This window comes from Anolis carolinensis, chromosome 2 (genome assembly GCF_035594765.1).
Source record: "Anolis carolinensis isolate JA03-04 chromosome 2, rAnoCar3.1.pri, whole genome shotgun sequence".
NCBI lineage: Eukaryota > Metazoa > Chordata > Lepidosauria > Squamata > Dactyloidae > Anolis > Anolis carolinensis.
The window spans coordinates 157,589,869-157,615,530 of NC_085842.1; the positions used below are offsets into that span (position 1 = coordinate 157,589,869).

At 39.3% G+C, this 25,662-nt stretch overlaps 1 protein-coding gene across 3 annotated transcripts in view; it reads right to left on the bottom strand.

Annotated features, from left to right (window-relative positions):
• Nucleotides 1–217: 217 nt before the first annotated feature.
• rnf41 (ring finger protein 41) overlaps nt 218–25,662 on the bottom strand; it is a 39,111-nt gene continuing 13,666 nt past the window's right edge. For all 3 annotated transcript variants that reach the window (XM_008104005.3, XM_008104004.3, XM_003216945.4), the window contains exons 3-8: nt 20,080–20,168; nt 17,356–17,468; nt 8,276–8,547; nt 7,502–7,637; nt 4,672–4,775; nt 218–3,338 (exon numbers count right to left, since the gene is read on the bottom strand). In XM_008104005.3, the coding sequence (XP_008102212.1) occupies nt 2,987–3,338; nt 4,672–4,775; nt 7,502–7,637; nt 8,276–8,547; nt 17,356–17,445 (954 nt within the window). In that variant the 5' untranslated portion in view covers nt 17,446–17,468; nt 20,080–20,168 and the 3' untranslated portion in view covers nt 218–2,986. The remainder of the gene's footprint in view (nt 3,339–4,671; nt 4,776–7,501; nt 7,638–8,275; nt 8,548–17,355; nt 17,469–20,079; nt 20,169–25,662) is intronic.

A 25,662-nucleotide genomic window follows, 5' to 3' on the forward strand; every position in this document is an offset into this window, starting at 1 on the left:
TGGAGGACTAGGGAAGAACATGGCAAGCAAAATTAGGTAAACCACAGGCTGTGGCATGACCTCTACCATGAATATTTGCAGGTATATATTACTCCGTGTTACTGAGGAACCACATTAATTTGTAGGAAGAGGTTACTTCAAAAATAATTAAGCAGCTTTGAAAACTTTTCATGCGGGATGCAATGTGTTACAGAATCTGAAGAAAGCATGTAAAAGATTCAGGAAAAAGGCAATTTATTAGTGCAGTCAATGCAATTGAAACAGCAAAACACAAAATGCAGTCAGCAACTTGCATACTGGCAGTAGACACGACAAATCCTATGGTATACTTCAGAGCACAAGGAAGAGTGACAGCAACACATCAAGGAAGAAAACAAAGTCTGAAGAGATTCAGCTAGCTCAAGATGCAGTTGTTAGGTTGGGTTTAGCAGCTTTTTTTCAAATTCCTGAGCAACAGGGACTCAACTGGAAATTACTTCCAGCCAGAAGATCCCCTTTCAAAACATGTCATTACACTGACAAGAATATGAGCACAACTCATTCCATCCCTAAAACTGATCTAGCTTTCAAAGCATGTTCCTGGTGGTTTGGAAACATGACTTACAAAACAGACATAAACTGCAAAGTTACTTTAAGCAGCTTGCATTGCTACAAATGTGAAAGCCGAAGTACCTTTATAAACAATACTGGAGACAGACAGTTTGTACAGAAAAATTCTAACAAGGAGATGGGCTGAAGGAGAGAAGCATAGAGCAGTGTGCTACCAAAGATTGAGAACAAAGGAAGACTATGGCTGATACAGTTGAGCTGAAAAGCAACATCCAAACCTACTTAAACAGGTTTACAAAAAAGGTAAAGGCCACCAAACTGAATGACTGCTGCAGATTTAGAGCCTTCAAAGCACAAGCATTTCCCACAGAATGGAACTCGAAACAGCATCTGCCTGGTGAATACTTGAGTTCATAAGCAAAGCTAAGCTGCATTATTCATGCACTTTATTCATGGGAATGATGGACGTTTTGTAAGAGTGATGGAAATTGTTATTAAGTGACTGACATTTATGAACTACACCTTCCTACTATGTCCTCTTTTTCCCTTTCAGCAAACGGACCAGGCTGCTGGCTATCAATTACTGTGAGAATTGTATTTCGATAAATATAGTTCCTCTGCAATTGGGTCATCATGTAGAACTAGGCTACTCATTACATATATAATACATGATTGGACAAGCATTTCTCTCAAATTGTGCATTTTGCTGCATTTATCCATAGTGTGGCAGCAGAAGTAGCATTCCTCAGGATCCATTATTTTGGCTGATAGGTTTCTAGAATCTCTTTGTCACAAAGATTTTGAAAATGCAATGTCTGTGGAATAGTGAAAATTCTAGACTGGAGACATTACAATTGTTCTGGTCAACTACTATACAGATCCCGTGTGTTAAAGCAGTAACAGCAACTATTTCAGCATGAATAATACACGAAAGGGAATTAAAGTTTATTTTGAAGTTTCTGCCTAACAATGTTTAGGGTGTCTCAGAGATGAAAGCTATCCAGAAGGGACTATACTGTCAGTCAATATTTCAGTAAGAGCCAGTCAAACTGCTCCTTTTATTGATGCATTTATTCCTTGCACCACCAACTCCAGCACAAATGTTTAAAGCAAGATATATTTAAAACAACACAAATGAAGAAAGGTTGCTGTGTAAAAAGACTGCAAAATAAATTAAATTTGACAGGTCAACTAAACTTGGTCTTGAAGACATTCCTGGCCACTGTATTTTAAAAAAATACAAGGGAAACATACAAAGACAAAAGTAGTACAAAAATACTGAACACAATCATCAAGATGTCAAAAAAATATTACACACAGATTTATCAAAAAGTCAACATAAAAGGACAAAGACAGTTTCATCCAGGCTGATGTTTTTCTCTGTTTTCTTTGCAAGATTGTAAGTTGAGACAACCATAAATGGCACACACAATTCAGAAGAGCCTGTATTGGATCAGACTGAGCAAAGGTGTCTGCTTGAAGGCTTGCATCCTGTGATATAGGCCTGGTCAGCAAAGCACCTGACGTCATCAGCGGCACTTCAAGGGTACAAGGAGGAAGATGATATCTGGCCTTTGTGATGAGAACTTCACATAATTTGGCAGCAGCAGCAGGAACAGTCAAAAGGTGCTGCCTCTTGCCGAAAACAAGAGCCCATCTGAAAGGCAGGCCTGTCTCCTGTGTAAGGCCACGCATCCCACACTAGTTGCAGATATGGTCTTCATTACAGGCTAGGTTTATTTGGCTCCATCACACCTTGAATGCCAAAACATCACTACAGGTACTGTGTATTTTATTTGGCATTACTTGCACCACATGTTTGGCATCTGCCTTCTCGTGTTTGCACTCTTACATCTCTTACTCTGTCCCTCCTTCCCTCCACAAAGGCTGCAGAATTGTGCCTCAGAGGTATTATTGTGGAATGTCTGATCCTACTGGCCACAATGGAAAAGTGTGCAGCCTGCACAGAAACACCTTAAAGAATAACAACGGAAGCCCAATGAAGAGAGCTGGGGAAAAAGTCTTCAGGACAAATGTTCAGTTCTGGCATTTTTAAAAGTCAAGATTTATATGCCCGTCTTACCCTAGAACTAAAATCAAGCCACCCAGGCCACTTCAGTCAGGTCAGGAGATCAAACATTTCTTATGACAGAAGCCCACTGCTCTTTCAGGAGCACAGAGGAATTTCTTGTGCTTTTATGCAGATACTTGGAAATGTGTGTCATCACAAGACCAGGAGTAACTTATCACAAGGGGGAAGGAATGCAGCATGGCATTTTGCATAAGTTGCTGGGCACCTGCCCAGTATAATTAGTAAGTGGTGTTTTAATCAACATAGAGAAGAATAATGCCCTGACGCAGCACACCGGGGGGCAGGATCGTTGGGCTTGGACACAGTAAATACTCCTTTTCAAGCCAAGTCTTTCAAGAGAAGTCTTTAGATTTCTTCCACTCCATGTGCAAATATCATCACCAGGCCTGGCTCCAGCACCATCTCCTCACCCATGTGCTGGTTCTCACAGGCCATCACTACCACAGCCTGCTTGCCTGGGATGCGTTTGGCCACATAGTTTTCATAATAGCGACGGTTCATCTGGCGAGTTTCTAGGGTGGCCAGGCCCTGTGGCCAGTTCCGTTCATGAGCATTTTCAATCAGTTCATTGATGATAGATGTTGGGCAGCCACTTTCCACCAATGAACGCTTGATTACAGCCTGAAGAACAGCATCTGGTGTAGAGATCATACCACCCCACCGCGTCACCCGGGCTGGCTGCAAGGAGTTCACCCACCTATAAGCAAATGAAAAAATAAATCAGTAAGTCACATTATCTCATGGCACTATCATGTAAGCTGGTACACAAGGAAGCCCAGACTGTATTTCTAATCTAACCCATGATCTTGAATATCCTCTCTCACATGTAATAACATTGTTGGGCATCTGTCAGATTTATTTAGAATGGCAGCAGCAGCTATGAGTGGAGGGACAGCATTCCACCAAAAGCCATACTGCAATGGGAGGCACATCTTTCCATCGAAATGTTGGTGTTGTGACATGTATGCACCTGCACATACGAAGGTAAAACAATAGCTTTAAATAACCCAGATAGTACAGGCATTTAATCCTATTTTCCTAATAAAAATATGCATAAATATATTTTATTTTTCCCCACCTTGACCAAACAAGCTAGTCCTGCTTTCTCTAATAGCAATGTCATAGTTATTTCATGGCTGCAAAAAAAGGGTTAAATAATGACCTTAAACAACGTAATGGGTCCGTGTTTATTTAATGGAGCCCACAGAGTATTTTGTTCAAATAGCAAGGAAAGTCACATCTGTAATACATTCATGAGATTTTCATTCCCTGAAAGATCTGTCACACAAAATTAGCTATATCATTTCTAGAGGTGTATAAGAGTTTGCTTCCCATTTCGGCCTAGATTTTGAAAACCTGCTAGAATAGTAATGGGAACAGGGAGAGATGTGTATACTGTATATTTGTGTGTACACGCCCACACAAACAAACAAATAAATCAAGATAGTATCTGCTCAAAGCCTTTTAAGTACCCATCTCTTTTCTACCTATTGTTCCTTTGCGTTTTAACCACCCAGGAAGCAATCAAGTTGTTTATAACAACCTAGTAATCTAAGAATACCTAAATGTGCGCTTTACGAATATTTAAATTCATATTAAAGGGTTTTTGAGTTATTGCAAAACTCTTGCAAACACTGCTTGTGTCTGAAGAATTCATCATTATGTAGCAAGGTTATCAGTTCTTTAAAAATCAATATTTATGTTTACAACAGCTTCTATTTAAGCTCAAAATCTATTATTTTTCTTAATGAAAATGTGCACAATTGGGAGGGGGACACACATCTTCCTTTACAAAATAAATTTTAATAATGAAAAATGTCATGCCACCTGCTTTTCGAATTGTTTTATCCACAGAAGCAGATCTGTATTCTCAAAATAAGATCCTCCTATGAGATGTAGCTAGTGATTCTTCCTCCACAGACTCTTCAAATTATTTCCCAGCAAGGTTACCTTGGCTGATACTTGCTCTGGCCATGACTGAATTTTCACTATGTTACCTCACCTAACATAGCCAGGAATACTGCACTTACTCTAGGATTTCATTATATTCAATAGTCTCTTCCAAATTCTGTAGGTTGGGGTTGACGCTACGTATTGCTCGCATGTATGCTTTCAACAGCTGAATGTCTCGTTTCTGCAAGAACCAGAATACAGATAGATTAAGTAAAAAGGAAGGGAAACATAAAAGAAATCAAGAGTTTAATACAGAAACAAATGCTTAGATGAACTCAAGCTTTGCAACTCTGAAAATAAGTACCAATTTCAACAAAGAAAAACTTAATATAGCGGAAATAAGCAAAAATACAGCAGCTCTAGCCAGCAAAGCAACTGGTGAAAGATCATGGAAGTTGCGGTCCAAAACTCCCAGAGGACCAAAGCTGCCCATCTCGGTTGAAAAAGTTACAAAATTTCTTTTTTCCAGTGTAAAGTTGCACAGTGACTAATGATCTTAAAGGGAGGGGGCAAAACTATCAATCACGAGCTCTATATAATGGCTCCCCCCCTCAGTCTCCCTTATTGGAAATCCTAAAATAATAACTTTATAACTTTATTTTTGTACCCCGCCTCCATCTTCCCGAAAGGACTCAGGGTGGCTTACATATGGCACAAGGTGCCTAAAAACAACACATAAAAGTAAAAACACAGCACACTACAAAATAAAACCATTTGTATATAAAACAACAATTTGAGCTGAGAACAGTACCAGTAATCTAAAATGTCATACTAGTTGGATGTCCACCTCTCAGGAGTAATTTTACTTATCTTTCCTGCAAAAAAATTTAAAGATTGGACAAGATAATCTTTGTGGTCCTTTCTAACTAAATTATTCTAGCTGTCAATCAAATACTATTCTTCCAAGCAGCTGGGCCACAACTTCTTTCCTACCAACAATACTACCTATTATTTTGATTTTACGTGCTTCTCTGAAGAATGCCTATCTGAAATAATATAGCCTAAAAGAGCCACTCTTCTAATTTTCTACAGGGGCTGTTTATTTCAAACCTCTCTAAAATGTAGCTGAATCTTTGCTTTTTTATTGTTTTATTTTATTCTTAGCTGTGTTACCATGCCTTCCAAAAAGTGAGTGACAAGCAAGCATAAGAATGCAAAATTATCCTCAAAAAGTCAAAGCAAAGATGCATGTACCTCATCATAGTGAACAGCCAGAGACTTCTGGAAAGTTTGTTAGCATAGCCTGAAGGGGATGCCTCTCACCTACTTTGTGTCACTCATTTCCTGACCTTTAGCCATTTCTTTCAGTCATACAACTTTAAAAGATGCAGGAAGACTGTCAGAACAAAGTGGCAAGACTAGTCCTTTATCACATTTACCCTTGATCTGTTCTTTCCTCAATGTCTGCTTGCTTCAGCCTCTCTGACTTCCCATCACTACTTCCCTCTCTTCACTCCAAGTCCCCTTCTTGAGACTCTATTGCTTATGAATCATTTCCTCATCTTTCCTGAACATTCTGTTAGACCTCAGGCTCTGTGCCTTGCTTTTCCTTTAAGGTATCTATGCCTTGTTGCTAGTTCATTTGGTCATCCATCCTGAGGCTTTCTTGTCTAGTTAGTTTCCTATCTCCTGAGATCACTTCTTTCTCAATTTGTACACTTGATCAACACAGTACCTATTGCCTCTCAAGTCACAGTATGAGATCTTCATTCCAACTAGATCAGATCCTCAGAGGAGAGTGCCTGAGAAAGTTTCATGCTGTCACATTTTCTCAGCACTCAAAAGTTTCACAGAACTCCCATCCACAAGTAAATTTGCTGAAAGAACATGGTAAGGATCAGTGCTATAGTATTGCTCATTCATACCCAACTTTACCTATGAAGTTGGTAGTGGGAGGAGCACAGCACAAGATAGGGAGTCAAATTTGACTGAGAAGCATGTGTGCACTCTACAGAGTATTACATTAGCTTGGCTAATATGATGCAGAGGCCTTGCTGCTGAAATAGCAGGGAAGCAATTCCCTTTGCACAGTATATAGTAACTGAATCCCTTTCTGTGCAATCTGTCATCACCCTGCAGTACAGGACTGCATTCATGAAGATGATTCTGAAGATATACAATTCGTTCAAAACTCAGCAACAAGATTGCTGACTGGGGTGCCAAACCCATGACATAACACTAATTCAGACTCCTGTCTGAATTCAAAGTGCCAGTGATGACACTCAAAGCCCAAAATGGCTCGGGACTTTAGATACCTGAAAAGCACTTCTCCCTACATATTACTGCCCGGCTTCTGCCATAGGGACATCCTCTGTGTCCCAACAATGGGTGCAAAATGAAGAGAGATCATTCAGGAGAGGGTCTTTTCAGCAGCACTTGCAGAACTTCACCCACTTGGAAGCTCAACTAATGCCAGTCTTGGTTGTTTTTTTTCCAGTGCCATGTCAGGACATTTTCAGTGCCATGTCAGCCTTTTAGTAAACATCTTTGGTACCTAGGTTATTTTCAAGAATGTTCATAAACATTCCCGATTAGCCTTTTAAAGTCACCTTCAACTTGTTGAATTGTTCATTATATTTTTATCTTGATTATTTCTTGATTTTAATCCAAAACTATTCAAATTGTTTATATTGTTTTATCTGTTTGCCATTCTGAGATGTCATGACTACGAGTCAGGATAAACATAATTTAATAGAAAGTAAGGAAAAGTTCACACCTGCAGACACATTCAAGGAATGTACAGTATCTGGAAAATTTAAGTAGTACAGCAAAATAATATGTATTTAAAAACATAGCAATTATGAAGCTGTCTAGTAAAAATTTCAATTTCTTCTCAGGGGGAAGGGGGTTGCATCTTTAAAATCTAGCCAGTCAGATGTGTGAAAAAACGACAAATGAAGTAAGTACCTGTTCTGCCAGCTGGTGTTTATGCTCTGCTGATGTCTTTTCCAGCTCAGCTATCCTTGTTTGTTGCTGCTGTACCACTGACCTCAAGTGTTTGATGCAGTTATGATTCGGTAACTCATCTTTGGGCATTTCCAAGCTGTACAAAAGTAGTAACAGAGAGTAGTGAGAAAGAAGAACAGTCCAAGTTTAAACTCTGTACTGGACATCTACAAAAGAGCACTGAAGCAAGAAACTATGCATTAAGCAAACTGGATGTGAATTTAGTTGTCTAAGTAACTGGATGCCAATGCTGTGCAACTGAATTACACATCACGCATCATAAAAGCCATCTGCCATTAAGCTTTGACCAGGTGGACCACACAGCTGATGTCTCACTTGTTATTCCTTCTAGATTACATAGGAAGGTGAAATGTGGTTTATATGAGAAGGTTTGGAATATCTGGCTTATGGGAGGTTCACTTTGGACCACTTCTCTGCTACAAAAAGCTATTATGGTCAGAGATAAAATATGTTATCTCTTCCCTTTCCCACTACGATGATGTTTTAAAAAGACCCAAAAGGAGCTTTTAATGCCTGACTGGAGCACTGAGGGGAGAACATTTCATGACAGGGATTACTACGAAGACAGGAAGGGCTAGTCCTTCCCAAAACATTGACACTGATAAATCACCCCTCAATGCAGTGAAGCTTTAGCCTCAGCCTTAGACCAAGCAATGAATTATGATAATTCGATGGGGCATTGGGTCAGAACTATCTACATTTGACAGTACTCACCCACATCCCTGTTCACATGTCACAGGCCGCTTTGGATTGTGTTCGCAGTCATTGAGGTGAGACATTAGGTTGTCAAGCCGTACTACAGCAGTACAACCAAAAACAGCATTGTCACATGTGATTTGCAGCTTAGACAGCATATTACGCATGATCCGGGGAACTGGACGTAGATGAGCCACAGTCACAACACTCCGGTCCACAGGACAAGTCTGTTGTTGAGAGAACCACTGGGTGATACAGGCATTGCAGAAAGCATGCTCACAGTGAGGAGCCTGTGTAGAGAACAAAGTAAGGCATGCCAATTAAGATTTCAAAAGGTTCATGTTACTACATTGCTCTGAGCGCTCTTAATCTTTTTTCCATGCAGACTCTTTCTCCAAGCACTTTTCAAGACCAAGAAGAAGACATGGAAGTAGGCCAGAACAATTCTACCAATTAGCTCAGTCAATCCAAGCAGCAGTGGTAGATCAAGATATTAGCTCACTATACAAAATTCTAAAGAAGAAATGTGGAAGATTTAATTAAAACTTCTGAAAATAACCTTCCACAATTCTTTAGCTACATGAGAGAGAAACCTTTATACTTTACATCAACTGTATTACAGATCAATATTGGCCATTCCCACTCTGATGTTTTAAGGAGACTCGCAGAAAACAGGTCATCAAAACAACCCGAAGGGCCCAAACTCAAGGAAGTATGATTTTGTACAATCTATCAGTATGGTACTATATATTCCAATCCCTCAAATGTCTGTCATTATCTCCAGGTAAAAAGTTTAGATATAGTTTTCAATTAAAAATAATACTGCATTTGAACTACAGGAACACCATTTGAAGAAAAGGCAGAATAATGTGTTGTCGAAGGCTTTCATGGCTGGGATCACAGGGTTGTTGTATGTCTTTCGGGCTGTGAGGCCATGTTCTAGAAGTATTCTCTCCTGACGTTTCGCCCACATCTATGGAAAGCATTGTCAGAGGTTGTGAGGTATGGATAAACTAGGCAAGGAAAGGAAAAAATATATATATCTGTGGAGAGTCCAGGGTGTGGCAAGAGTCCTTTATCACTGGGAAGCCAGCATTAATGTTTCAGTTAATCACCCTAATTATCATTGGAAAGGTTTTGTCTATTGCCTGGGGGCATACTTTGTTCAGTCATTAGCGTCTTTAGCAGAATAGGTTTGGGTTACAAGATCCTCACCTAAGTGAGATGCAAAAAGAGTAAGTATGAAACCAAGTGATTGCCTTGCTGCTATAATACAGCTGTATCAAATCTGGAGATATAATAATAACTGTTATTCAAACCTTTATTAAAATAGTTTGCAATTAATTATTAACAGAGCTCATATTTTGAACTGAACAAGAAGGGAATGGCAACAAAGTTGTCTTTACTCACTGATCCATTCCCATGTGGGCAGAAATAAAGGCAAAAGACAAGTAGTTCATGCACGCGTGCGCGCACACACAATGTCTGAACCAACAGAAGCTTTTGCTGAAACCTCCTATCTAAGATGCTGATTCCAGGACCTGCCCTAATATTAGTCTGATCAGGCTTTGAGTGTCATGAAAGGATGACAAATTGTAAAGTATTTAACATATTATTACCTTTTCATTGCTAGAAAGGGGGTGGGGGAGCTGTGATATTTCTTCCATGTGCCAAATAACATAGATTTATTTATTTATTTATTTGAATTATTTATACCCTGCCCTTCTCACCCGAAGGGACTCAGGGCGGATTACAAGTGGCAATTGATGCCGTTACACCATAATACAATGAACTAAAACGTTAAAACAGTCATAAAATAGAATATACAAAGTTTAAAACAATGCAAAGTGCTTATGCCTTATACAAGAGCCTTAATTCAGACCGTGTCGAAGCCAACACATACTTATTCTTCAAACGCCTGCGTACATAGATGGAGTTTGGGTATTAATGATTTAGGAGTGTACTTTTTTGCTGCTCTAGTTTCTGGACTTTTGCCATAAGTAAAGGTAATGCCAAGTGTAAGCAAGTAGTGAAAGGCCCAGAGTGTAGTGGGATATCAACCAAAAGAGTTCACAATGGGAAGGAGTTAAAGAACTATAAAACAGTAGCAGTAGATAATAAAAGAAGGTGTTGTCCTTGAGGCTGAAATCAATACTAAGATGAAATTAAACCAACAGCTGTTGTTATGTATGCTGTTTGCAATATTAAGGTCAAATTATCACTGTGAAGCACAGAGCATTTTAGCTGCTTGCTATGAAATGCTGTGCTCTAACTATCAAGTAATTCTGTCAAAGTAAATACTCTATTGCTCACTCTTCCATGTATTAAATTATAGTTCATCCACTCATTTATAGCATCTTTTTTGGAATCTTACTCCTCTGCAAAAAAGAAAGAAAAGATACATATGAAAGTGCTTCTGAAAGCATTCTGACAAGGCACATTATTAAATCAAACACAAACACATGAACATTTATCTATTGAATTTTAGAAGTCCACTGAGCTATCTAGAAAAACATCTGGTTCTTTTTATGGTCACAGATGTCAAAGATGCCACCTCAATGGTCACCTTATTCAATCCATTATCTTTTATTTATCATATAAGAAAAATGGAACATTATTTTAAATCCTAAAAACACTATCATCTTTGCAAAAGATGTAACAATACAAAACATTATTGCTTAATGTGAAAGAATTGACAGAATAATAATTACCATTATTATCTCAGTCTCTAGCAACCAAACACTCTTAGTGACACAAAACAAATGTCTTGTGAGAATCAAGTGAACAGGATTAATGCTTTTTGTGTATATGTGCCTTCAAGTTATTTGTTGATTGACGGAAGGCATAGTACTGGTTGTATAATACTTCTGCAACAAGCAAGTAACCGTATTTGTTTCATTCGGCGCCTACCTACCAAGCCAGGTGACTTCTAAGCAAGCCATTGAGTCCTCAGTTGTAAGACATTTTCCAATGTCAAAGTTCTGCAGGGCAAAAAAATGCCTCTTGACCACAAAAGTGCTCATGAGTGCAGAATCAAAGAGAAAAATGGGGCCACATTAGGTAGAATATCTGTTCTGAATGGGCATCCTTTAAAAAAATAAAATAAGGTAGTGTTGTTGTATGTCTTTCAGGCTGTGTGGCTATGTTCCAGAAGTATTATCTCCTGACAAAATAAGGTAACTAATGTAATCTCTGTGCCTTAAAAGACTATGTTTTTTTGTTCTGTGAACAACACAGCAGAATCTCTGGAACACTGTTAATTCCTCTTCAAAAGCTAATGCTATAAAATGCCTACCTTGTAATTCTAGTTCTTTTGTGAACCCTGCAACAAAACATGACTTTTGGAGACTGAAATGAGCTATCTGACTAGACGGGGGTTAATAATGCAACGTTAACTATTTCATTTACAGTCACTTCAACCAACTTTTGAAATAGGTTATTATATTTCTCAATTAAATATGAAATTAAGGTTAGGGGAATATATGGAGCTCCATATAAAGACTACTTGTAGTTTTCAAAACAGGCTTAACTGAAAGTAAAGAAATTAATCTAAAGGAGACAGAAATAAAAAAGTCTGCAGAATAATACAGGTTATAAAGAATGGAATATGATCTGGATTTTGAATGAGTGTGCTTACACACTGTTTAATGCTGAATTTTTTCTCTGACTTTATTTAGGCGATCCCTCGTTGTCCAAGTATGATGGTCTTTCAAGTGTAGTGTCTTGGCGGTGCATACGTGGGTGACTGTGGAGCCCTATTCTTGATCCGTATGTTCTTCCATAGTGAGGACATTGGTTTCCAGCTGGAAGGCAGTCCTGGTGAAGGTTGGCTTGATGTGCCTTCCTCTTGGCACATTTCTCCCTTTTGCTCTCCATTCGTGCCTCTTCAAATTTCACAGCACTGCTGGTCACAGCTGACCTCCAGTTAAACGCTCAAGAGCCAGGGCTTCCCCGTTCTCAGTGACTATGCCACAATTTTTAAGGTTACCTTTAAGCCCATCTTGAAATCTCTTTTCCTGTCCACCAACATTCCGTTTTCCATTTTTGAATTGGGACTATAGCAACTGCTTTGGGAGACAGTGATTGGGCATTCAGACAACATGGCCAGTCCAGCAGAGTTGATGGCGTAGGAGCACTGCTTAAATGCTGGTGGTCTTTGCTTTTTCCAGCACACTGATATTTGTCCACCTCTCTTCTCAAGAGATTTGCAGGATTTTTTGGAGGCAACGCTGATGGAATCATTCTAGAAGTTGAGTGTAACATCTGTAGACGGTCCACATTTCACAGGTATATAACACGGTTGGGAGGACAATCTATATCTATAAAAGGTTAATGAAATTTCGGCCTAGGACAAAACAACAAAACTACACATCCCAGAAACACTAAACTTGGCAGCACAACCCCTCATCCATGCCTCTACGTTCATACAACAAAAAGAAAAGAAAAATAAAGTCCTAATTAGAAGGAGAGGAATAATTGTTTTTATCCAATTGCTGCCAGTTAGAAGGCTAAGCTCCGCCCACTTGGTCTCCTAGCAACCAACTCAGCCCAGGGGACAGGCAGAGTTAGGTCTCACTTAGGTCTCAAGGCCCTACCACACAGCTATATAACCCATTTATAATTTTATATTATCTGCTTTGAACTGCATTATCTTGATTCCACACTGCCATATAATCCACTTTAGTGTGCATTTTATACAGCTGTGTAGAAGGGGCCTCATATAATCCAGTTCTAAGCATCTATATATATAAAAGGGTAATGAAATTTTAGCCTAGGACAAAACAACAAAACTACACATCCCAGAAACACTAAACTTTGCAGCACAACCCCTCATCCATGCCTCTACGTTCATACAACAAAAAGCTCCAGCTACTCCAGAAAACGGCCAGGCGTTGAGACTGCTAGGCTATTCACTGCTATTCCACTTGGCCAACAAAGGATTCCCATAAGCCACAGCAACGCGTGGCTGGGCAAAGCTAGTATAATATAAGATTATCAATATACCGTAGAGTCTCACTTATCCAAATAAAGAACAGCTCTCTGAAAACAGGGGAATTCCAGACAGCACACAATCAGGGCCAGCTAACACCTCTCAACAAAGTATTCCCATTACCAAAGTCTGGCAAATCCTTTGTTTTCTCAGGGCCACAGACGTTTTTTGGGGGGACAGTGTGTGCTCAAGCACTGCATATGGGTACTTCTTCATCTACACAGACAGTAGAAGCACATAAAATATCGCAAAGAACACCACTCTGAAAACAAGGGAATTCCAGGCAGGAAACAATCAGGGCCAGCTAACATCTCCCAACAAAAAATTCCCTCAGGGAGGAATCAGCCAGGCTTTAAAGCTACAAGGCCATTACATGCTAATCATCTCGCCTAATTGCAGCATTCATACTTGCCTCCCAACAGACCAAAAAAAAAAATCAGAAATATTGTATATTTACAAGCTTTAGCAAATAATACCCCCTGATGGCGCAGTGTGTTAAAGCACTGACCTGCTGAACTTCTGGACCGAAAGGTCATAGGTTTGAATTGGGGGAGTGGAGAGAGCCCCCACTGTTAGCCCCAGCTTCTGCCAACCCTGAAGTTCGAAAACATGCAAATGTGAGTATATCAATAGGTACTGCTCCGGCGGGAATGTAACGGCACTCCATGCAGTCATGCCACATGACCTTGGAGGAGTCTATGGACAACACCAGGTCTTTGGCTTAGAAATGGAGATAAGCACCAACCCCCAGAGTCAGACATGACAAGACTTAATGTCAGGGGAAAACCTTTACCCTTTACCTTAACTACCAACAATTCCTCAATACTTTATTTCCCATACCACCATACTTCGTCACAGCAACGCATGGCTGGGCACAGCTAGTATTTTATATTTTAACTGCTTATGTTTTGCAGCGTTGTTGTATAGTTTTGCAATGGTTTTTGACCGCAAGTAATAAACTGGCATTACATGCGACACATAGACAATTCTTATCCACCATCTTTATAAACCTAAACCCTTCCTGCAGGAAGAATTAGATGTGCTCCAAATGTCAAATTCAGGATAAAAAAATACATTTGTGAGGTATCCAGGCTTTTTGTGGGATACAGTACTACCTTATCTTCTTACATAGCAGAAGCCCTGAACCCAACATGTGACATTCTGTTGAAATGCAGGTACAGTAGAGCCTTGCTTATCCAACCTTTGTTCATCCAATGTTCTGTATTATCCAATGCAGTCTGCCTTTTAGTAGTCAATGTTTATGTAGTCAATGTTTTTAATCCATTGCAATGTTTTGGTGCTAAATTTGTAAGAGCCCCGGTTATCCGAGATAAAGGGGCGGGCCCAATCTCGCATAACTAATCTGCTCGGATAGGGTGAGGGCTCGCTAAGGGACGTCTCCCCGGATCTCCCTCGGCCAGGCCCTTGCTGGAGGAAAAGTTTCCTCCAGCAAGGGCCTGGCCAAGGGAGATCTGCGTTTCTCGGAGGGACAGGCCCTTGCTCCAGCAAGGGCCTCTCCCTTCAAGAAACGAGGAGCGTGCAGTGGGTTTTCCTCGGCCAGACCCTTGCTGGAGCACCAACCAACTTAATATCAGGGGAAAACCTTTACCTTTACCTAGCTGAATAGCATATGTGGCATTTCACTGTATAAACCAAAACCACAATGCATAACATGTGGTTTGTTCTAATGCAGTTTTGAAGGCACCACTTGAGTTCAAACACAAGGCAGCTGATGGGGTGGAGTACTTATTGAACAAAAAAAAGCTGAACACAGCAGTCTACCTTGTTAAACTACAATGTTTCTAGTTTAATCAGAAATACCAATTAACATTGGGATTCTTTGTACATATATCAAACATTGCCACCACTTGAACAATTTACACAGATGGATTACAGCTCCATGGCTGTAACACCGAGGTCATCACTAGCTCTCCAATGTCTACTGACCAACAGGCAGGAAGCACCATTACAACTTGTAGGGTATGGTTCATAGTTCAACATGATAATAAGCAAAATGATTTCTTAGTTATGAAAGTAGGATGTGACCTGGGAGCCATGCTGAGCTACACTGAGGATTTCATCTTCTGAAGTCTGTTCTAGCAGATCTTCTAGCTTGACTCTTGTGTAATATTTTTTACGTCATTCAGATATTTGTTTCTTGGGTTTGCAAAAATTCTGCTGCCCATTTTAAAATAAATACAGCAGCTTTTAAAATCTATATGCTAACTATGCCAAACACATGATTTTGAAATTGCAAAATGAGATAAAATTCCAAATAAAGAGACAAAGTTTCCTTGGGGAACGTGAGAAAATCCATGTGTTCAAATGGGCACAATCAAAGTAAACCACATTGCACATAATATATATTTTTGGTTATTACTTCTACATGCAGATGTTACATAAGGAGAAAAAACTAGGATAAGAATAGTTCCTGTCTGTTCCCTGTGCAAAATGAGTTTATGCTCCATCACTTTCAGCTTATCAAGCAATAGAAGCTTGTTCCCTCTAAAAAAGAGTGACAGCTCCCTACATAACTAAAACTTAAATGTCCACCCTTCATTTTGGACAAGATCTCATTTGGAACTCATTTTCACTGTTATCTGCCTTTCAAATATATTCCCCAGAATAATTTCTGTCACCAAATCATTTTTCATACATAAGTAATCAATATAGCACTCAGAAGCTTGCTGTTCAGCTTGAATTTGGAGTTTCCAAGGATACTTTCCCACCAGAAAAAATCAATCTTTTACCTATCCTATTACCTGCATAAAGAACTTATTTTCTACTACTAATAAATGAACTACTAGGGACTTATCAGTGACTTCATATGTTACAAGACTGCTATACAAGCACATATGTATTCACATGTGACAATCATATATTGTCACTGCCTAAATATTCTTTCTAGCACATATACTACTGAAAAATGACACATATGGCTAAAGTATACACCTACATACAAATTGCACCAAATATATTTCACACAAGAATCTTGTAATTGGAAACTGGCCTGTTATTTGCCAGAATAGCACTGCTTTCCTATTATGAATGGTTGACTAGGCAAACATTCTACAGAATTGGCTTATTTCTGATCTTAGATACTCCAATGCACTTAATAGCTAGGAAAACTGCTTCCCATTCTTAAAACTAACCACAATTTTGCATCATAATGGTGAATGTCTAAAACAGTGGTTCTCAACCTGTGGATCTCCAGATGTTTTGGTCTTCAACTCCAAGAAATCCTAACAGCTGGTAAACTGGCTGGGATTTCTGGGAGTTGTAAGCAAAAACACCTGGGGACCCACAGGTTGAGAACCACTGGTCTAAAATTTTCTTAATTTAGAAACTTCTTTTAGCCAATGTGTTCCTGTTTTAAGAATGTTAAGAAATGTTACTGCACACTGTACAAAGAATCAAAAACATTTTGAAGTTGTACCCATGACCTATATAGATTTATAAAGTATAAACTGAGAATCCTGAAGCTGCATTTAATATATACATTTTACAGTAAGATCTATTTATCTATATCTGTACAAAACAAGCCCACCCTCAAACCTGCTGAATACAAACTGGATCACACATGTGTATAAAATGTTAACTTGCTCACATGTGCAGCTCTAGATTTTTGCAGCCCTAGAAATCCTCAAAAAGGATTACTGCAGATATTAAGAGAAACTGAGTCCTTTGAACATTGATATTAAGCGTCTCATGAAGTGTTCTGTCTTTAATTTTCAAAAGCTTAGCATCAACTTTTATGACCTTTTAAGACAGCAAATTGACTATCTACATGACAAGTAGTATTGATTAACATAGGCTATAAAGATATGCCCAAGTTCTCGAATTCCATGATGTTTCGCAGACTCCAGTGGAGTAATTTTAAAAATGCATTTTAAATGTATAGTACTTCGTTAGCTAAATGCACACAGTTCAGATTGGATTACTGTAATAAAACTTAGCTTTAAAAGAAACAAACTTCTTCAACTAGCATACACATTGCTCTGCTGCATGACTGAAAAAAAAAATATTTTAAAAAGATATACCATAGAAAATGTCCACGAACCACAAGAAACACCTTCAAGAAACTTTTAGGCTGATTTCGAACACCTACCTGCACTGGCTCCTCCAAGACCCCACTGCAGATGGGGCATATCAGATCTTCATCAACATCCCCTTGAAAACGTGCTACATCATACCCCATTTCTCATCACTGATGCCAAAACCCTGGAAAAAAGGAGGAAGCAGAAAAACAATGAAAAGCTGAGCAAAGACATTTGCATTCTTGCCACAAGAGACCAGTACATTCAGAGTTCTGCTTCTGTGGAGTCAGTTAAAAGCCATTCTTCTGGCAATGCTGTCTGCTAACCCGATATGGCTGCATTTTAACTCAGAGATTCACAGACAAAGGTCCAAGTCCCTGAAGAGCAGGGTGTGGTACAGGAGAGAGAGAGAGAATTTGACTTGGCCCCATTTCTGTACACTGAATTACTGTATTTTACTTGCCTGCTAACACCAAATTAGATACTTCCCTCCACAGTGTGATTACTCATCTCTTCACTTGCTCTTTTTTTTCAATTTCCACACCTCTTTTTTTTTTCATTTTTGCAGAACATGCATATTTGTTATAGCAAGGAATACTCACGACTTCATTCCAGGTTACAGAGGGGAGAGGAGACCTCCCTAACCAAAACAGTGGTGGGAATTCAATGTAAAGGTAGCAAGAGTGTGTAAGCCTCACTCAAAAAAGAGGCAAAGAGTGATTAAATAATAGTTGCATTAGGGGTGAGATTAGAAAACTCACCCCTAATGTAGATGCATAACCTGCCCTCACGAGACTAATAAGAAAGTTACACCATGCTCAAATCAGAAAACAGCATCTTTCCCACTAAAAATAGACTGCTGTGTGCAAAGAACCAAAAGTGATAATTCACTGAGTTTTACACACTGCCATTTACCCAGCGTGGAAACAAGACATCTGCCTTATTCCAAAGGAGACTATTGTTCTATTTAGCTTAGGAATGGCTTAGAGTTAATATCCAGCATTCTAAACATGACTCTGTCTGTCTCAAAATGCCACATCTGAACTTGAGCCCCTTTACATATAAAACATGGGCTCTGACACTTTATTCTCAATCACATATCAAAGAAACTTAGCTGCATGATCTAACTAAAGACATTTTCCTATGGCTTAAGTCACTGAAGCTAATTCACAGCACAAAAGACTGATTTCCCTTCAGAGTTGATGAGAAAGCACAAGATCCTGTTGTGAGCCTTCAAAAAATTGGGTGCTCCACACACATCTCCATCTCCCACAACCCATACATGCTTAACTTTGTGACCCACGAGTACTGAGCTCAACTACAACTTATTCCACAGTCTATGAATTAATTTCAATACATTAGAACTATAAAAATGTTTTAGCTAGATCATGCACCTTTACAGAGACAAAATACAAATCTCTAAGATATGGGCTACGGTCTATTAAGCTAATTAGTCTTTAAGGGAAACTTCTAGCCAACAACAAAATCAACTATCCAGCTTCAACCAAGGCTACTTTACTAGACTTGCAGGGTCCCTAATTACTTCAAGAGCAGCTTTTGATAATTTCTGTTCATTCAGAGACTACCTTTTAGCAAAAGAGCTGCTGGACAAATTACATTATGCTCTGTCTTACAAGTCATCTTGATGGATATATCTACAACTGTGTGAATTATGACATCAAAGTAGTAGAGAAAACTAACTGCCTTTTATTTGTAAAATGCAGTCCTATTGGACAAGCCGGTTCAGATTTAAGATTCTAAACTAGTGATTCCCAAATCTAGTCTTCTATATGTTTTGGACTCCCATAATTCGCAGTTGCCTTGGCCAATGATCAGAGATTCTGGGAGCTGAAGCCTAAAACACGTGGAATACCAGAATTTGGGAACATTGTTCTAAACCAGTGATTCCCAAAGTGGGCGCTACCGCCCCCTGGTGGGCGCTGCAGTGATCCAGGGGGGCGTTAATGGAGTCTATTAGGAGACGGGGCAGGGCCAGGGGAGGGGCCTCTTCCCAAGTGCTGGAGAAAGGGTTGAGCACCTGAGGTGCCTGTTAGGACACAGGGGGCAGAGCTAGAGGAGTGGGCGTGGGTTCTTCCCAAGAGCCCAAGACAGGGCTGAGAATCTATACCGCTCCTGAGGCGCCTGTTAGGACACAGAGGGCTGATCTAGGGAAGGGGGGCAGGACCTCCTTCCAAGAGCCCAAGACAGGGCTGAGCCTCTATATTTCTCTGGAGAGGCCTTTTAAGACTAAAAGGCAGGGCGGGGGGCGGGGCCTTTTCCCAAGAGCGCGAGACAGTGCTGAGCCTCTGTATACCTCCCCTGAGGCACTTGTTAGAACACGGGGCGGGGTATAGAGGTTCAGGCGCTTGAGAAGAGGCCCCACCCCCTCCTCTAGCCCCGCCCCCTGTGTCCTGGCAGGTGCCTCAGGACAGGGATAGAAGCTCAGCCCTGCCTCAGAGCTCGCAACTCCGCCCAGTCCTGGTCACTCCATCTTCGACTGGGGAGAGGCTTAGCCCCACTCTCTTGAGCAGGAGTCACGCCCACCCCTCTAAGCCATGCCCCCCTTTCCAAGGGGTGCTGAGTAATATTTTTTCTGGAAAGGGGGCGGTACCCCAAATAAGTTTGGGAACCACTGTTCTAAACCAACATCATACTATATCATAATGGTACAACAAAGTATAGCATACCATTAGAAAAAAACTGGGTACAAAACACATTTGCAGACATACAAGGCTTTCCAGATGAGAATATAATATGTTAGAGATAGGGGAAGAAGGCAAAGAGAGGTGACTTACCCAAGACCAGAAAGCAGATGGCAAAAGTAGTCCTCATTATCAATTTAGCAGCATAATCACCAGTTTAATTTGCCTCTCGTAGTAATGCACTGACAATAATCAGATATAAAAAGTTCAGTCTGTGCACAAATTGAAATTGTTTATATTGGATGTTTGGATTAAGAAGGAACATTTTAATGGCTATAGCTACAAGGCTTGGTGTCTGATTATCAAGTCAAGACTTTCAGCACTTCCTACTACATATCTCTGTTTATCACATACAGCACGATGATAAATATGAGCCCTGAGAGCTCATCTTGAATGGGCAATAGAGAAAAGGGCAAACACAAAACAACAGACAATAGAGCTCTGGAATATACGACTCATCATTAAGCAATATATTCTGGCCAGTACAATTGGTCTGGAAAGCGGGCAGACTTGTCAAAATGATTAGGTGTCTATATTTTTTTACTTTACTGCAAGACAGTCTAAAGTAAAATCACAATTAAAATCTGTTCAACATTTGACTGAGCTTTACAACCACAAAGAATTACAAAAATTGCCTTACAATCCAAAATCTGATCCTTAGTTCTTAAAGCCAATTAAAATGGGTGCAACAAAATTATTACTGCTATCTTCATTTCCTCTCACAAGTCTTGGTTACTAAGAATAGTGTCTTATTTAGACAGTTCTGAACGTAGAAAGCAAGTAATTTGTTGCCACTATAGCAGACAAAAGAATAGCACTTGCAAATCTGGACACCATTGGCCAAGAGAACGATAGCAAATCTGCTTCAAACACTCATTAAATCTATTGCCAAAATGATATTCTGAATATACATCAGATGCAAGATAATGCCTGCTTTGCCAAAACCAGAATCACAATTTAATTTTATGTAGATCAACAGGAAATGTGAAGCCATAAAAAAACATACAGAGGAAATCTACCTTCCTAAATTCTCAAATCAATTGACACTGAGAAAAAAAGATATTCTTCAAAAGCTAACCAGAGAAGAAACTCATTAAGTTACATTTACATATGTTTCCTTCTTTTGAAATCTGCAGGCTCCAATAACTCAATGACAAAGACATAGAAATAGATGATATTATGGGAGGAATGAATGTTTTTCTCCAGGTCTTTTCAATCTATAACTCCCACAGCTAATGATAAGACACTATGAGAGTTGCAGCTTCATAACATTATAGGAAGGCCAACATCAACTTTCTACAGAAACAAGGCAATAGTTTAAAATAGTGAAACAAGGATTTATCTTAATAGTTCCAATTTTTTCCAGGTTTTATTACGAGCTTCATAGAAGATTCAATCACGCAACCCAAAACAATAATAACTTGTTCTATTTTTAATAAGCGAACCTAACACTGGAATGATATTCATGAATCCTAAATTAGAATGTGTAGAAAAATCTAAGACAATTCAATAACTACCCCTCTGGCTTAGTTGTAACCTAGGTTTTGTAGTGAAAAGCAGATGAATGACAGAGTACAATACAATGCATGTTAAAAAACAGTGGGAATTCAATTGGCACATACAATAAAAAGAGAAACATGTGTTGAATCAATTATGTTTTAGGCTTTGAGGAAATCTATGTGGAAACCCTGATGGATGCCAGCTAAAACACCTGGAAAGTTGCATTTTATCTGGAAAGCTACTAACAACTGCTGCTTCTCTACATACAGATAGACTTCAAAACACTGAATGGTTTTCACATTAGAATGCATCAGGGACATGTTAAATAATAAAAACATCTAATTTTTCTGTAACCCACCCCAAGATTTCTGAATACAGGGCAGGAAATAAATCAATATAGCTGCACTGATTCATCATCATACATAAGCTAGAGTTTTCAGTTCACAATCCCATGAATGAAGTCAACCTCAGTTTTATTTTAAAAAATTGTTTTATGTATTGTATGTTATTGTAAAGTACAGATAGGCTAGAATAGATTGTAAAATAAAGATAGATCACATTCAGAGTGATATTTTCAAAGAAGCTCATTTAGCATACTTTTTGTTGTACTAAATAATCTATATCTGAAATGCTTCAAATACTTAATATTGCAATTTAATAAAGCTGTTGTTTTGTCAAATCCCACATGGACTCTACCTCCCCACTTAAAGTAATTCATTCTTTCCTGGCACCACAGGCTTGAATGTCACTTGATACTGCATATTGTCTAGTAAGGAATTTAAGGTAATGAAAACTGTATTAATGTGTATGGGACATATACTGCAATTCAGCAAAAGAAATATGTTAATGCTGTTAGAAGCAATCAGTCCCTTGATTTTAACACAGAAAAAATTATTCTTCCCCAAACCATGAAATATTTGGCATAGTTTGGGCCACACTTACAGTTAAACTACCCCCACAAACAGTACTGTATTTCTCTGTTCTCTATAGTCAAGTTTGATCATGCGACTGCAATCACCTAGCAGTAACTAATGCAATTTAATGCTGGTGCAGCTTTTTGAAGCCTTTTAAATTCTATTTTCATGCCAACAATAGGAGAGAGATTAAAGAGCTACAATTAAAAACCACAGTCTACTTATAAGTGCAGGGATTCAGGATTATCATCTGAAATACTCATGTTCCCTGAATCTTCAAATAACTGCATTGTCAGTAGCTTTTATAAAGGAAAAGCAGTGATTTGCTTGATCTTGTTAGACACTGCAACTACTATGCTAGGAGCAGACAGTTTGCATGCTGATGATCACTTCACTGCATGAGGAAATAGCTTGCAAGATAATATGATCAACATTCTGACCATATTAAATGAATATTTTTTTACAGTCTAAAGAAAAACATCTCCTTTGGAACAGCTCTTTAGAAGCCAGACCTCTAGAAATAGGAAGGTGCTGGTATCCATGAATGCATGCCAAACTTGTGATTCCCAAACTCTGATACTCCAGGAGTTTTGAACTTCAACAGCTGGCATTGGTTGGTCTCCCAGCCACTCAGGTCAGATGGGACCTCGTGCCTTTTAGGTGGGAGTTACAACCAGTTAAATTCTGAAAAATAACCTACCACAGATCTTCAATTACCTGAGAACAGACATTTATTCTTCATGTCACTGTACTACAGATTAACAGTCACACTCTGAAGTGCTGGGAAGGGATGTACTTGTTCAAGTTGAGAACAAATAAGTAGAACAAGGTATACAGTAAAACAGAAATTCAATGAAAACACCTGACATGGGCAATTCTTATTCTGTATATACATTGTCCACTGTAAAATAATGCTTTTCCCGTACTTTGACTAACTGCCATGGCTCGATGCTGTGGAGTCCTATGATCTGTATGATAGCATGGACCCATGACAGATAAAGTGATGTCAAACTGCATTAATTCTATAGTGTAGATGCACCTCCAAAAACGTAGACAACATTGTTTATGTGTTTAAGCTTACCCTTTCCTAAAGTACAGTAACAGCATGATTTAGTCCCAAGCAAACATGCATTCATCATTCAGTAGGTCCAGTCCACAATACCATGTCTGGCATGCAGTAATGACACTTAGGTCAAATGTGGTCAATATTAAAAATCATTTCAAAATAAGATCACCGAAAGGTATATTCATCCCTTAAAATAAACTGATTTAAACAGTATAATCTCAACTGATGGTCTAGATTTAAGACAAATAGAAATCACCTTAAAAGATTAGAACTGCTATATGACCCATCTTGTGGCTAATTGCTTCCCAAGCAGCAACAGAGCAGAATATAGTTTCTACAAAAATAAATGCTTTCTAAGCAGAAAATCTCTTCCAAACATGAACTAGTCTCAAGTTCATTCTTGACAGCCAACTCCTTTCATTATTTAATATCTACATCCTCCATACTAATACTGAAGTCTGAATCTTAATTTGCGTTCTATTTTAAACAGAATTAAACCAGTAATTCTTACAAAACCAAGTGGGTTATGCTGATTATATGTTTCCTCATGAAAGCTTTAGGTCATCTTAAATGCACGTTGTAAAAACAGGTTATTTCTCTCCCAAGAAAAATATTATAATTGAAAGCAAAAACCAGGAAGTCATTTTCTGAACAAATGACAGTTCATTTTAATATTTCAACAATCAAATCATTATTTACACAGTGACAAGCAGATTATTACTGGAGAAAAAGCTTTAATTGCTTTCTAAAACTTCACACTTTCAAACTAATTGTGTGTGGTGAAACTCGTTTAGTTGTCTCCGACTCTTCGTGACCGCATGGACCAGTCCACGCCAGAGCTCCCTGTCAGCCGTTGCCACCCCCAGTTCCTTCAAGGACGAGCCAGTCACTTCAAGGATACCGTCCATCCATCTCGCCCTTGGTCGGCCTCTCTTCCTTTTTCCTTCCATTTTCCCCAGCATCATGATGTTATCCAAGCTTTCCTGTCTTCTCATGATGTGGCCAAAATACTTCAGCTTTGCCTCTAATATCCTTCCCTCCAGTGAGCAGCCGGGCATTATTTCCTGGAGGATGGACTGGTTGGATCTTCTTGCGGTCCAAGGCACTCTCAGGATTTTCCTCCAGCACCAGAGTTCAAAAGCACCTATCTTCCTTCGCTCAGCCTTCCTTATGGTCCAGTTCTCGCATCCATAGGTTACTATGGGGAATACCATTGCTTTGACTATGCAGACCTTCGTGGCCTGTGTGATGTCTCTGCTCTTCACTATTTTGTCAAGGTTGGCCATTGCTCTCCTCCCAAGAAGTAGACGTCTTCTGATTTCCTGGCTTCAGTCTGCATCTGCAGTGATCTTCGCTCCTAGAAATATAAAATCTGTCACTGCCTCCACGTTTTCTCCCTCTGTTTGCCAGTTGTCAATCGGTCTGGTTGCCATGATCTTGGTTTTCTTGATGTTTAACTGCAGCCTGGTTTTTGCACTTTCTTCTTTCACCTTGGTGATAAGGCTCCTCAGCTCTTCCTCACTTTCAGCCATCAGAGTGGTATCATCTGCATACCTAAGGTTGTTAATGTTTCTTCCAGAAATTTTAACTCCAGCCTTGGATTTGTCAAGCCCCGCACGTCGCACGATGTGTACAAGTTGACACCCAAATTGAAAATTTCAGAAGCTGGAAGGCAAACCAGCCTTGAACACAATGGTGAAGTTCATCACTGCAAGCCTCTCTGCTTGAGGTTCTTTCCATATATATATAGGTTTGTTTCTCTGTCTACCAGTTTCGGGGGGGGGGGGGGGGAGGCGGGATGTGTGAGAGAGTTTTTTCAGCACCCCCAGATTCTAGAATTTCCTTCCCAGAGAAGTGAAACTGGCAACATTCCTGTTTTACTTTCCTAGACTCTTCTGTTTAGAAAGGCATTGACTATATTTGGGGCATTCCAACAAACGATTGTGCTGGATCTTGACTACAATTATGATGGTGCATATGATCATCCTAAATTATATATGTTTTAATTTTTTGACTGATTAATCTTATTTTAACTTATGTATCATATAGATTTGTACCAATACATTTTTCAATTTGTTTTAAGTTGTTTTGAGTCCTCTTAAGCACTTTCCTATCCCTGACCCTGTTAGAAGAAAGGAAAGTCAAGTTGAGGCAGGCAGTAAAAATGTTGGCACCTCTGAGGCCTGAAGATGTGAT